Source organism: Grus americana, chromosome 2 (assembly GCF_028858705.1).
Source record: "Grus americana isolate bGruAme1 chromosome 2, bGruAme1.mat, whole genome shotgun sequence".
In the NCBI taxonomy this organism is placed as follows: domain Eukaryota; kingdom Metazoa; phylum Chordata; class Aves; order Gruiformes; family Gruidae; genus Grus; species Grus americana.
In genome coordinates, this window is record NC_072853.1 from 114,321,943 (window position 1) to 114,336,519 (window position 14,577).

The 14,577-nt window shown below is 46.0% G+C and overlaps 1 protein-coding gene across 2 annotated transcripts in view; it reads left to right on the plus strand.

Annotated features, from left to right (window-relative positions):
- Positions 1-228: 228 nt before the first annotated feature.
- ITGA9 (integrin subunit alpha 9) overlaps positions 229-14,577 on the plus strand; it is a 231,951-nt gene continuing 217,602 nt past the window's right edge. For both annotated transcript variants that reach the window (XM_054817092.1, XM_054817093.1), the window contains exons 1-3: positions 229-554; positions 9,925-10,052; positions 11,356-11,462. In XM_054817092.1, the coding sequence (XP_054673067.1) occupies positions 385-554; positions 9,925-10,052; positions 11,356-11,462 (405 nt within the window). In that variant the 5' untranslated portion in view covers positions 229-384. The remainder of the gene's footprint in view (positions 555-9,924; positions 10,053-11,355; positions 11,463-14,577) is intronic.

The following is a 14,577-nucleotide window of genomic DNA, read 5'->3' on the forward strand; positions in this document are numbered from 1 at the left end:
AGAGGGCGGCGGGGGGGTGGGGGGGAGCAGCACGCCGGGTCCCCCGCCGGGGCCGCCTTTACCGGCGGGCGGCTGCGGCGGGGCGTTGCACGGTCCCGCGGCGGGTCCCGCCCGCGGCCGCCAGGGGGCGCCGGAGCCGCGGAGCGGACGGGGCGCGCAGTCCCCGCGCGTCGCGGCGCGGGGCGCAGCGGAGCCGCGGCGGGGCCGGGCCGGGCCGGGCCAAGTCGAGCCGAGCTGAGCCGAGCCGAGCCGCGGGGCGGGCACAAAAAGCGCCGCGCCCGGCCGCGCCGCCTGGGAGTTGGCGCCGGGGGCAGCGCGGGCTCGGCGGGCCGGGGCTCAGCGCTGAGCTGCGCCGGGACGGGCGGCTGCCCCGGGGCTCGCAGGATGCCGGAGGCTGCGCGGCGGCGTGGAGCGGGGGTGCTGTGGGCGCTGCTGTGGGTGGCCCTGGTGCGCTGCTACAACGTGGACGTGGGTCGCCCCGTGGTTTTCCAGGGACCTAACGGTTCCTTCTTCGGGTACTCGGTGCTGCAGCACTATCACGACAGCACGCGGTGGTGAGTAGCGCGGACTCTGCGCGGTCGGGGGCGGTAAAGCCGCGGGGCGCGGGCGGCGGCGGGGATGCGGCGCGGTTCTAGCGCCGCCGGGGCATCCCCCGCGGCAGCCGCCTCTCCCGCCGCCCGGGAGCGGGACCCCGATGTGCGTCCGCGCCCCTTGTGCGCGGGAGGGGGGGGGTGGGGGGGTTCACCCTGATGTAAACCGGGGTTCCCCCCTGTTGGGCGGTGTTTTAACACGGGAGTGACCTCCCCGGGCTGGCAACTGGCGCTCGGCGTCGCGAACTCGGTGTCCTGGAGCGCCAGCGGTCCCTCGCCCGGTGGTTCGGCGCTTTGCGCGGCCCCGCTTCCTTGGGGGGAAATATTTAGCAGCTCCTCTCCTTGACAGAAAACGCATGGGGTATGAAAGATGATAGGTCATGCCGTGTTAAACGGGAAGAATTTTAGTGGCGGTAACCTCCAGCGGGAGCGGCGCGTTTAGCATCGACAGTGCCGATCTCTCCGTACTCCGCCTTGCGAGGAAGAGAATCCCTCCGGTGACTGGAGAGACGTTTCCAAATCAGGAGGCGTTTGTCTGTCTCCCCTCTGTGCCCGCTCTTGGCGTGAGGGACCGCAGAGGAAATGGATGTGTAATTTTATTTTATTATTTTTTTTTTAAAGAACCATGATAGAAAGTTTGTCTACATCTCAAAAAATTATGCAAACTGGCAAGCTTCTTGTTTTTGCCGTTGACTGAAAAGAGCCTTGGAACAAAGTCTGTCTCTCTCTTGTCTGGGTCAGAGGCTCTTTGTTAGAATTAAAACTGATTTCTCTTAATTGGACCTAGTTGATGTCATCTGGTGCGCTTCTAATGTGAGTAGGAGACAGTGCTGCCAATAAATGTCCACAAAGCCTGTCTTTATCTTTTACACTTAGATATGGCCCGATTACTCAGCTGTTGATGTTGGAACTGTGGTGCACTGTGATATAAATAAATGTATTCATGCCAGCGTCTAGTTCTTTAAAAATGAATTTCTTTCACACCCTTTGGTTCACAAGTAGTTGTGTGCTCAGCCTTTCTGCATAGTGGCTTTCATGGAGCGTTCATTTTTAAAGACTTATCAGAAGAATTCATAGAGGAAAAGCGCTCTGGGAGAAGAAAAGCTCTCAGTTTAAAGCAGTGCTTAACTTGGGGCAGGAACCGACAAAGGATGTGAAGGCTGAAAGCGACTTGTATTCAGCAGAAATTGCTGGGGATTCGTGGCGATGTGAATGAAATGCTGATCTAGTGGGGTATGGTGGGATGAAAATGATATAATTTGTTGCTCCTTGTGTAGATGTCTATCATTCTGATCGGTAATGTGAATTATCTTCAGATAGCACCTGTTGGTGTGATTTTTTTTTTTTTTTTGAAGGGGAGGTTGAACAGGGAAGATAATCTCTGTGGTATCCCACTTTGCTTGGAAACGATGCTGGACTAGCAGTGTTGGGTGTCTGTCTGAAGACAGCCGTCTGCAAGAAGTCTGGTGCTCAAAAGTGAATACTCCAGCTATGCAAACTCCAGTTTTCTGAAAATGGATCTTCTTCACCTTAAAACAAAAAGTATCTAAGATCAGGAAGTGGTTTGAGATAAAAAAATTGTTAGACCTAACACCTAGAAGTGTTAACAGCAGCTTAGTATGGTCAGCATCAGCACTGGGCTGCCAGAAATCATGAGGGTGGGAAAACTTCTCTCTTCACTGTGGAACCAGGGAGCTTGTTTTCACAGGTGCTTCAAAATCCTGCATCCAACAGAGGTTGAGATAAAAAATTTGGGAGATATGGTTTTTACAATCTCTTTGACTCTACTTTGCCATATGCAATTGCGCTCTTAATGTGTGCGTGCAGCCTAAAGGTCAAGGACGGGGATGAATCTCTCTGCTCTTAAAAGTATGTGCAGCCTTTTTCTAATTTTCTGAAGATACCATCGCCTGTACTGGGTGGGCATATTCTGAGTGCAAGTGGGGTTTTTTACATACTGCAACGTAATATCAATTTTAAGTGTTTAACATATTTCTTCTGGAAGGCTTAAAGGATCTGGCCAATCTTCCTTGGCATTCAGACCATCAAAGGGCTGAACCCTTGTCAGTGCCTTTAGCCATGCCCATTTCAACTGAGTAGGGCGTAATGGCTTCCAGTTTTATATAGTTCTATTTTAAACCATATTTATACTATACAGAATCTTATACATCCCTTTGGATCATAAAGTCTCTGATTTCAAGTTTAAAGTGGTTACCAGTTGCAGGTTATTGAAATACAAGATACAATCCCATTTTATTGGATAAGTGCAGAGGGAAATGCTTAGTAGAACTCATGCCGTTTTTCAGATTCGTCAAGGTTTTGTGTGTGAAGCTTCTGTGTGCAAAGCTATAGAGCTATTTCCTTAACTGGCTTGTAGACTTACTGGATGATTTTTAATTAATTTTTTACTCCCTTCTCCTTCAAATGTGATATTCTGGGGCAAGGCTGAAATCTGTTATAGGGAATATGTAGTAAAAAATGTTTTCTATTCATCCCATTCTAGCATATAGCTGCTCTTAACAGTCATAAGGTTATCGTTTGGTTTTGTGTGCCAGTTTTCTTCTTGCCTTTGTAGCTTTTACATACCCAAAGGAGAGTTATGATTTCAGTTTTCTCGTGTCTGTTTGGCCTATGCACTACAGTGGGCAGTAGTTAAGCTAAGTTAGCTTTAGACAGTGATATTTTGGGCATTCATGACTTGCCTGGTGAGCTGTGCACTATGTGAGCCTGCAAAAATGGGATTGATCATATCTGAGGCTCATATGCTCCTGCCTATCTAAAATTATTTGATGTGTTAATATGCTCTCAAGCATTTGAGAGTATTGTCATGATAGTTCAGGGTTTCTTGCTCTGAATATCGAGGCCTGGTATTCACCTAATGTACTTCTGATCAGGAGAGCTTCTTAGCTGAAGTGTGTTATTCTCAGTAGCCTGTGCAGGACCCAGCACTTGGGTCACAACAACCCCATGCAACGCTACAGGCTTGGGGAAGAGTGGCTGGAAGGTTGCCTGGTGGAGGAGAACCTGGGGGTGTTGGTTGACAGCGGCTGAATACCAGCCAGCAGTGTGCCCAGGTGGCCAAGAAGGCCAACAGCATCCTGGCTTGTATCAGCAATAGCGTGGCCAGCAGGACTGGGGAAGTGATCGTTCCCCTGTACTCGGCACTGGTGAGGCCGCACCTCGAGTACTGTGTTCAGTTTTGGGCCGCTCACTACAAAACAGACATTGAGGTCTGGAGCGTGTCCAAGGAAGGGCAATGAAGCTGGTGAAGGGTCTGGAGAACAGGTTTTAGGAGGAGCAGCTGAGGGAACTGGGGTTGTTTAGCCTGGAGAAAAGGAGGCTGAGGGGAGACCTTATCCCTCTCTACAACTCCCAGAAAGGAGGTTGTAGCCAGGTGGGTGTTGGTCTCTTCTCCCAAGTAATAAGCAACAGAACAAGAGGAAACAGCCTCAAGTTGTGCCAGGGGAGGTTTAGATTGGATATTAGGAAAAGATTCTTCACTATGAAAGTGTTACCAACCATTGGAACAGGCTGCCCAGGGAAGTGGTTGAGTCACCATGCCTGGAGGTATTTAAAAAATGTGTAGATGTGGTGCTTAGGGACATGGTTTAGTGGTGGACTTGGCAGTGTTAGGTTAACGGTTGAACTTGATGATCGTAAAGGTCTTTTCCAACCTAAATGGCTCTATGATTCTATTTATACAAGCTAAATATTCTTGCAGGAGGAAAGAAAAGGGGGATATTTGGTTTGAAATATTACGTCAGATAAATGTGAATAGCCAGGCTGGTACGCAGCCCTCGACACAGAAATTATAGTGGAATATGGGTATTCAGCCTCCACTGTGGCAGTGCCTTTAACCTGTCTGAAATAGTCAATTGCAACAATGCTTCTCTTTCAGAGTTGTTTTTGCACAATTTTCATCTCAAGAAAAGTTTGTCATCACAGATGTGCTGGGGTTATTGTATTTCTGACAATGTCTCCTTTTCCTTCCTTAAGCAGGTTTTATGACTGTAAATCTTGAAAGGTTTACCCGGTTCCCCATCACTGCCATTTTCAGTCAAGTAAGGAACCAGGTGGCTGCTTGCATTTGGAGCAGAGACAGGCTGAAGTGCTTCTGTTCTCTGGATATAATTTTGAAGCTTGGAGTAAAGACCCTACAAAGCAACAAAGAATGTTGCTTTCTCTGCTTTCCTTCAGACAGTTTAAGAAGAAACAAATGTCAATTTTGCCCCAATAAAAAAATGTTAATGATATGACATCTCAGATCGTTCTTTTTTAAAACAGGATGTTACTTTCTCTCTCTCCTTTCCCCTCCCTATGCCCCCTTCTTGCTGACACCCCCAAATCCCTCAGCAATCCTGGGTAACAACTTTATCGTTTCTGGCAACGTGATCTGGCAGGAAAAAGTAGTGGAGTCAGTTTAGTTGCATGGTGTCCTACTGTGAGTTTTACAATAAAGAATGAATCTGGTTTCTGTACTGTTGCTTCGTTCCTTTGGCTCTGCTCTTCACTGGATTGCGCTGCCGCTGAAACATGAAGGCTGTTCTGTATCTCAGGTTGATGGGTATGCATTGTTAGTGCACGATGCACTTGTGTGCAATCTGAAGGAAGACGCGGGAGCAGATTGACCCCATGGAGGCTGGGTGTTGTGTTAACAATGCTGTGTTGCATAGACGATGTAGTGATGCTGTAGGTGCTGCTGTAGCATTTCAGGGAACCTAGGCTTGCTGTTGTTAGTCACAGGTCATCCATCTTCCACCCAAATAACAGCCCTCCTGCTTCTTGCTCTGCATGTAATGGATGAACCACTGTTGGTTTTATTTCAAGGGCTTAGCAATTGACAGAGATATTTCTGATGAGAAGAAACTCAACTGGGATGTGCTGGTGGTGCACCCTCCTCTGGTGCTGCTTTTGAAATCAGCTGTGGTATGCAAAGATATTTAAAGCCTTTTTTCTCTTCCACTTAACATTGCAGTGAGGTGAGGTACCTACACTCCCCAGTCCTTGAGCTGTGATTGCCTAATCGCTGCTGGCATGCTGTAGGCTGATGCTTAATGTGCTTGGCATCTCTCCATGCCATCGGTCAGCTCGACACTTTCGTTCACTGTTCCTTCTGCTAAATGCAGCACTTAATTTCCAAATCTGTATGTCCCAAGGGTCAATCATCAGAGAAGTGATAGTTACTCTTCTACAGGAAGTAATTTTAAGGAGGTGTGGATTTTCCTGTGGCCAAGAAAGCTTCTTGTCATCCATTAATATTGGCTGCTGCAGCTCCTGCAATGTGATGGTTTCTGGCCACGCAGCTGCATAGTTGTCTCCATATAGAGGAGGGCGTTTGTCCTTGATCCTGCGAGTATGAATGCAAGAAGAGAAGGTTAAATGGCCTCTCTGCCAGCTTCTCCTCACGTTGGCTTAGAGCCCAATGCTTCGTTCACAGAGCCAGTGGGATGCGGCCCATTCTAACAGATTTCTGTGCACATCAAGCAAAAGCGACCCTAATGTACCCCCAAACCCTGCTCCTACGGCCCTTGGTTCTCTTCCATAGAAGGTAATCTCTTTCTCTTGATGGGGTTTCCCCTTCAAGGTGTCTTCATGCAGCTACTCACAAATATCCTAGGGACTTCCTGCAGAGTATTATGGTTGTGGTGAGAACCTGGACTCATCAATACTCTCTGCAAAAAGTACTGCCCACATCATAAGCCTTTTGGCAAAAGGCTGGAGAACCGCTGGTGCTTGCTTGCTGACAAACCAAGTAGTCCTATAGCAGCACTGGGAAACTGTACCACAGAATTAGGCTATTTTAAACGAGAGCTGGTTAAACTAGTTGGAATATGTTGGAAGGTTGCCTGATAATAGCAAGAGGACAGGGTTGTACTTAGGCTGGTTGTTTACGTATCTTCTGTGTTTATGCCAGGCAAGACTCCGCAGCCCTGAAATACAAGAAGACTGTATTAGTCTCTAAGGCTTTAAGAAGTATTTTTGTTTCTATATGGTACCAGAGAAAACCACCTTCTCTGGTTGCAGCATTGTTTCACAGAGATTGCAAAAGATTTCAAAGGTGTTTTAATATCTGGGGGAGATAGAAAACAAGCATTTGTTTTGCTCAATGAGTCCCAAAATATTCGGATGCTAATGAGTCTTCTGTCCAGGTCTGCTGAAAAGTCTCATGACAGTTAAATAGGTAACTTTCTTCCAACAGTTAAGCTGCTGCATACAGAAACTAATGAAAGAGTAAAGGACTCTTTTCTTGACAAAGGAAATATTCCAGTCCAAACCTTTGAATAAAACCAGAGTAAGTGGTTGTTGTGGTTTAAACTGGCTGGCACCTAAAACAACCACACAGCCGTTTGCTTGCTTCCCCCCCTCTCCAGTGGGATGGGGGAGAGAATTGGGGGGAAAAAAAGGTAAAACTTGTGGGCTGAGATGAAGACAGTTTAATATGACAGAAAAGGAAGAGAATAATAATGATAGAATATACAAAACAAGTCATGCACAGCATAATTGCTCACCACCCACAGACCACCAATGCCCAAATAGTTCCCAAGCTGCGGTCTAAACCCCTGGGCAGCTTCCCCCAAGTTATATACTGAGCATGACATTATAGGGTATGGAATATCCCTTTGGCCAGTTGGGATCAGCTGTCCTAGCTGTGTCCCTGTTCAGCTTCTTGTGCACTGCCAGCCTCCTCACTGGGGGGGTGGTGTAAGAAGCTGAAAAGTCCTTGACTTGGTGTAAACACTGCTCAGCAGCAACCAATACATCACTGTGTTATCAACACTATTCTCATCCTAAATCCAAAACACAACACTATATCCGCTACTAGGATGAAAATTATCTTGGCGGAAATCAGGACAGTGGTATGTGGCAAATAGCAACTTGACCAACCAAAAAGCATGCGAACCAGCAGAAGACCTCCCATCTCCCTGAAGGTAACCGTCTCAGGGCAAGGGTGAGCATGGATCATGCCAGACAGAACAGGAGATCTGCAAAGGTTTCACCGGCTGGGGTCTAGGTGCAAGAGTGAAAGTATGAGACAAGAGCCTAAGATGACAAAGTGTGTGATGTAGGTGAAATATCAAATATGAACGTATGGACATTCAGGACAATCCAAAATAGATTTGCTTTTGGCACACGTTGCCAGTTGCCTTTACTGGCTGCTTCCTTCTGCTCAGTCCACATGAAGAAACAGCAACAGACATTTCCTTTTTGAGAGGTATATTTGCTCAAGACAGCAATATTATCTGTGCCAGTAGCCTACTCAAACCATTAATTACCATTTTACCCATTAAGCTTTTTAAAGAGAGCCGAAGAATCTTTGTGATTTAGGCTCCTTCATCTCCATCTTGCATTCTGCAACCCAAGGTATCTTGTGCACTTATTGCTGAGTCATATTTACTTTTCTTAGGTTATAGCAAAGCTTCTTTTAAACTGAAGATCAGTGTGGCCTATATTATCTTATTGTTATAACAGGTCATAGAAACAGTTTCTTGCCATTTGCAATTTGAACCCGTAACTCTTTAAGCTAGTAATATCCTCCCTTATTTATTTTTGTTAGACCTCATGAATGTCAATAAGTGAATGACATGCATTCATCGCCTGTGTAAATGAAATGATTGGCATTTGATTTTCTGCCTGCGGCCTGCCTAGTGGGATTTCCATTTGGAGCTATTATTTCAGGCTCCTTTGCGCTTGCTCCCCAATGTGTGCAGGCTTTGTAGGTTTTAGCAACTTAAATATTTCAGACATTAATTCTTCTCACTTGTGAAAACATGATGTGCATTGTAGAGCGCAGCCCCATCAAACTTCTACAGATGTAACCTGGGAGAAAACGATCACTTAATGTAGGGGATTCTCTTCTTTTTGTAACCATATTTCCAAATGCAGTGGGATGATTTTGTCGCACCCAGGCAATCGTGTACCACAGCAGTAGTGGGGATGTGCTGCTCAGGCTGACCCTGGACGCGTGCATGCCTTGTGCCTCAGGTCTCCCTGTGTTTACTGGGATGGTGATGATGGGTAGTGGTTAGGGATGGAACTCTAAATTAGAGGATGAAGGAGAAGGTGTTTAAAATAGGGAAAGCTTCCATGTTGGGGCTGGTGCTGGGCTGCCCATCTGTGCTGTGGATGGGCTGTGTATGCGGACTGACTTTGCACCAGTAGCTCTCTATCCCTTTAGTGGGTAAACCAAGAGCAAGGAATGTCTTCCTGGTCAGCTGCTGCCTCCCAGGTAGCAGGCTGGATCCACGCAGGCGAGTGCTGGAGGCTCAGTCTTTTAGAGATGGTCACCTTTAGTTTCAGCCCTGGGCTTAACTTCACCAAGGATTTTGTTACACGCAGAAGCTCTACTCTGCCTCACAGTGCAAGGGTATTGGCAGAACTGATGCTGGACTACCTGGTGCCCTCCACCGCCCTCCCTGGAGCTGCCTTCCTCCTGCTTAACCTCCCTCCTCACCCTCGTGTGCCCAGATCTGGGCTGACAATCAGATGAGAAAGATTGTCCCTTTAATAAGGAGGCAGTGAAAGGGCTCCCTTAATACTTGTGCTTCCTCTGTAATCCTCCTCAAAAAGCATCCCTTAGGGCATGAGCTGCCTCCAGCTTGCTAAACAGTTAACTAGATAATAACACAAGTGATTAAAAAGTGCTTATCATCTTTCAAGGGTGTGTTAAGGAACGCTATGGTCAGAGCTGTGCATTGATGCTTCCCAGGTCTCATGTGGGATAAATAGTTCAGGTAAAGGCTTCACAGCCTTAATGATAAATATTGGTCGATAGCAATGCGTTGTGGAAGAGATTTACTCCTACGTTGTTGGTTGGGGGTTTTTGTCTTTTGTTTTTTTAAAGCTGTAATTACATAAAACATTCTGAGAATGGGGTGCCTCAACTTTCTCAACAAGCTTATTAATCTTTGGCTGGCTGGCAAGCCCACAGGTTCAGGTTTCATCCTCTCATGGGTGTGTGTATTAACTCTTGTGGGTTCTTGGATTGATAGGGATGTAGCTAAAACTGAGGAAAAACGGATGCAGCTGCTGTTGTCCATCCTAATACTTTCCTAAATGCTTTTGGGGGGCGGGGTAAGGAGGATTGCTTTAAATGTGTGACAATCCTAATGGAAATTTAACTTGTTAAAGTATTTGAGGCTTTACTGGGGAAAAAGGCCTTTATTGCGTGCGGTGTTTTCAGTTTGTGAATCAATGTCATCATTTTACAAGGTTGCCAAAAATAGTCCTTTTGCTGAGGAAGCTCTGGCAATGTGAACCTTGCTGTTGTTTGTTTATTTATTTATTTTATTTTCTCCTGAAATTAATCATTTGTTACTTTGCTTTTGGTTTCCAGGGTCTTGGTTGGTGCTCCCAAGGCAGAATCTAAATACAGCACCTCTGTTCAGTCCCCAGGAGCAGTGTTTAAATGTCGAGTCCATACCAACCCTGACAGAAGATGCACAGAACTGGATATGGGGCGAGGTGGGTAGTTACGATGCTTGGAGGGGAGAACGGGGGAACAAAAAAAACCCCTGAACCATCCTAAATGGCTAGCCATCCTCCTGCCAACTTCAAAGAGGCCCCAAGACTCTGAGAAGGATTCATCAGCCTCTCCTGATGGATTTTGGATTTTGAGCACCAGTAGCGAAGATGTCATATTCTCTTTAGCATTGCGAAATAGCATCCCACGTGGTGCTGGTGTCCTCCCAGTGCCCCTGCTCATGCTCTCCAGCGAGTAACCGGGCAAAGGTGGACTTTTTTTTCCCCTGCTTACCCTAAGCCACTGTCTTTTTTGCACCTGCTTCAGTGTGACTTTGCAGTGTGTCAGTGGGTATGTAAGCAGTTGGGAGTGCTGCTGCCTACTCCAGGCAGTGCTGAAATAAGGGTGCATGGGATGACCCTAGGCTGTGGGTGCATGATACGTGGTATTATTAGGAACGTGGAGATCTGTGAGTTCCCTTGTAATGCAGCAAATCATTCCTTGGGTTTGCTTTTTGGGCTAAAGGAAAAAGTTTCTCTGTGAGAGCTGCGCTTGTATGCTATTGCACCTGATCAGGATCAACTTTGGTTTCTCTGACATACTGTCTGAATCAGGGGAAGGTGGAATCCTAAAGTAAAACTCTGATCTAAAACTGTGTGATGGATTCTGATGGAGAAAATTGAAGCCTTTTAATATTTTGGTTTGCTTGGTGACACATGTGTTATTGCTTTCTCTGCCTATAAAAAAGGCATATTGGTATTGTTCACCTTTGTTGGTTCACTCATGACTGAGTCAAGTAGAATTTATTTTTATGATGCTTACATGTGTTAAAACAGTGTTTTGGCTAAGCTTGATTTGTCCTGCTACTGTAATGTAAACTGTCTGTCATGGATTAGTGAATATTGCCTGACAGGACTAAATATTTAGGCCTTAATTTTTTTTATGTGCCCCAGATCTCATTTTCAAGAGTAATTTTTGCTTTGATTGCATTCTGCAGGGAATCCCACATCTCCTCCATTGACTTCAGTTGGGTGGTTTATTCAGTTAGAGCTGTGGATGTGCTGTAATAGCTTCCACCTGTTTGGGACAAGGTCTGTCCTCTACTATGTATTTGTACAGTGCCTAGTGAGAGTGAGAGCATTGCCCCAGTTAATGCATACAAGAACTAATAATCAGAGTGAAAGGAAAAAGAAAAGCATGGTCAGGCAAATGTTTGATGGGCAATCTCTTTTACTGTAGGGATTCTTTGGTGGGTATTTAAAACTCACGTCTCCTTGCCTTGCTGCCTTTCCCCTCTTTCTGTAGGCAATTCTCGGGGCACGCTCTGTGGAAAGACCTGCAGAGAAGACAGAGATGATGAATGGATGGGCGTGAGCCTGGCTAGACAGCCGAAGGCTGGTGGAAGTGTGCTGGTAAGTCCACTCTTTTCTTTGATCTCATTAAAACCATTGCTGCTGTCTGACTCTAATGCTAAACACATCAGGATTAATGTGTTCGGCAGTGACTGACAGAGTCCAGCTTTATGGGCAGCAAATTCTGTAGTCCCTTCCTTCAAGCGGAAGGAAAAGTGAGCCGCAGCCAGAAAGCTTTATTTATAGAGGGAGGACTTCAAAGCCGTCACACCTGACTTGTGTCACCCAAGGGCTTCCTCCTAAATCTGAGGGATTAAATCTTTGAACAGAATAAACAGAACTTTGTCTGGGAGGTACCTGCTAGTTTGTTCTTTTTGTCGTTTGCCTGTGTTTATGTAGGGAATATGTATGCATCCATTTTCCCTGAGCATATGTATTGTGTGTCAGAACTTACCATGAAAAGTGTAAGATGAGTCATTGTGGTGGTATTTTTTCTTTATGTATATTAATTTTCCATTAATGAGGCAGAAGTGTTGACAGTAGAGATGACTTGTGTGTGGGTGGCCTTGTTGTCTTTGATATGGTTACCATGCACATAGACAGGTCAGGGAGAGCAGATGTGATCCTTAGAATGTGGAATTTCTCTTTGCAAAACAACATTTCCTGTGCTGAAAAAAAAAATGTAAAGAGAGCTGGGCAAAAGCCTTTCTAAAATACATTGATATACTATGATCAACAGTCGTCTGTGTTTACATCTGCGGTTGGGTTCTGACTGTCTACCCGAGTGAGTCTGTCTGCAGGAACGCTAATTGAAATTAAAAAAAAAAAAAGCAACAAAATGTTGCACATATTATATGTGGCAGGCAAATTTCAAGCTCATATCAGAGTAACCGTAACAACCGTCTTATCATAAACATCACTGTTTGGGAGTTGAAAACTTGCAGTATGACCCCATCTTTCCAATGAGATAGGGGACTACCCCAGTACGTGTCACCAAACTGTCACAAAGCTGCTAGTAAGAACGATCTCGTACAGTGATGACTGTGCCAGCCACCTGTGTAAGCCAAGTGGACAAAGCTGCTTCGCTCAAATGTGTTTTTCTTAATATGTACTTAGAGACCAAACATGCCCCAAGTCCTTGCACACCCAACTTCCCTATGGGGGGGCAGGTGGTTTTTATATCTTCCTGCGATAGCACTGTGGTATTTTATGTGATTGTCTCTTTTGGTGTACAGCTTGCCAGTGCTATAGGGGCTGGCTGAGGCTTTACTTTTCTTGGATGTTTTAAATGTGCTCAGCAATAGAGGAGGAGGGGAAAAACAGAGTGGCATACATAAAATACACTGTACAGCAGAGCACAAAATTAAGGCATTCATGCTAGAAGAGCAGTGTAAGCATGTAATGTTTTCATAGAATCATAGAATGATTTGGGTTGGAAGGGACCTCAAAGATCATCTAGTTCCAACCCCCCTGCCATGGGCAGGGACACCCTGCACTAGACCAGGTTCCCCAAAGCCCCATCCAACCTGGCCTTGAACACTTCCAGGGATGAGGCATCCACAACCTCTCAGGGCAACCTGTTCCAGTGCCTCACCACCCTCATAGAGAAGAATTTCTTCCTAATATCTAACCGAAATCTACCCTTCTTCGGCCTAAGGTCTTTACCCCTCGTCCTATCACTATGTCCCTTTGTAAACAGTCCCTCTCCATCTTTCTTGTAGGCCCCCTAAGGTCTCCCCAGAGCCTTCTCATCTCTGGGCTGAACAGCCCCAACTCTTTCAGCCTGTCTTCATAGGAGAGGTGCTCCAGCCCTCTGATCATCTTTGTGGCCCTCCTGGACTCACTCCAACAGCTCCATGTCTTTCTTGTCCTGGGGACCTCAGAACTGGAGAGTGGACTAGAGGGGCAGGATCACCTCCCTCAACCTGCTGGTCACACTTCTTGTGATGCAGCCCAGGACACGGTTGGCTTTCTGGGCTCCAAGTGCACATTGCTGGCTCATGTTGAGCTTCTCATCCACCAACACCCCTAAGTCCTTCTCCTCAGGGCTGCTCTCAATCCATTCTGTGCCCAGCCTGTAGTTGTGCTTGCGATTGCCCAGACCCATGTGCAGGACCTTGCACTTGGCCTTGTTGAACTTCCTGAGGTTCAAGGGATATCCTGGTCTGTACGTGTGCTCAGAGTCCTGCGTGACTACTGAGGAGTAACGTGCACTGATCAGGATAAGACTACCTCAAGACACAGCATCTTCACCCTTTTCCAGTCATTGGCCTTAACTAGACAAATTGTTGTCCCATTTTCAGAAGACAGCACATAAACTTCTCAAGGCAATGCTGAGACATTTTTGTCAAAATTATAGTTACCTTAAGAATAATGATTTCATTTATTTTGGTTCAAACAGGAGCAGGTTGCAGCTGATGTCTAGAGAGGCAACACCTAAGCGAAAACAGCAAAGGAAGGGAAAGCTGGTGGAAAAAAAGCCAGGCATCTAGCAAGGCTGGGGCTGGCTGCTCGCTAGCTGAGGAAAGGCTGCAAGCGTGAGAGATGTGGGCAACCTGTGAGGGCTTAGTTTTGGGCTGAGTGGATAGAAATTTTAGACATAAAGCAGTTAAAAGCAAAATGTAGCTCAAGTAAAACACACAGCTGGTGGTGTGGTTATTCTGGTGCCACTTAAGCTGATAAAATGTCTCCACAAGTTACGCTGATTTAAGGAAGTCCTAAACCAGCCCTCTGACAAGATTATTCTGCCCTCACCATGTAGATTGTGTCTGGATGTTCAAGGATGTTTAAATGTCTAATTCTCATTGATTTCATTAAGATATTTATCACCAAAGCACTCTTAAACTACTAATTAAATATCTATGCACATCTGTGTGTAGACAGAGCCTGGAATGAAGGCATACGGATTCTTTTGTGGATGGAACATACCTGGCTGTTTCAGGACATTGTTACTCTCTGTTTTGAGATACCTTTTCAATGAAAAAGATTCATGAATTTCCCATAAGCAGATGGTATTTAATTCATGTGCTCTTCTAGTTTCACAAATCAGGATTTCTTTAAAATGCAGTTGTCTTTGAAGCGCCTATGAGAAAAACTGGTGTTATGAGAAGATGTGTCTGAATGTGTGTTCAGAGCCGCATCTGCCTATTTTAGCTTTTTAACAAAATTACTAGCT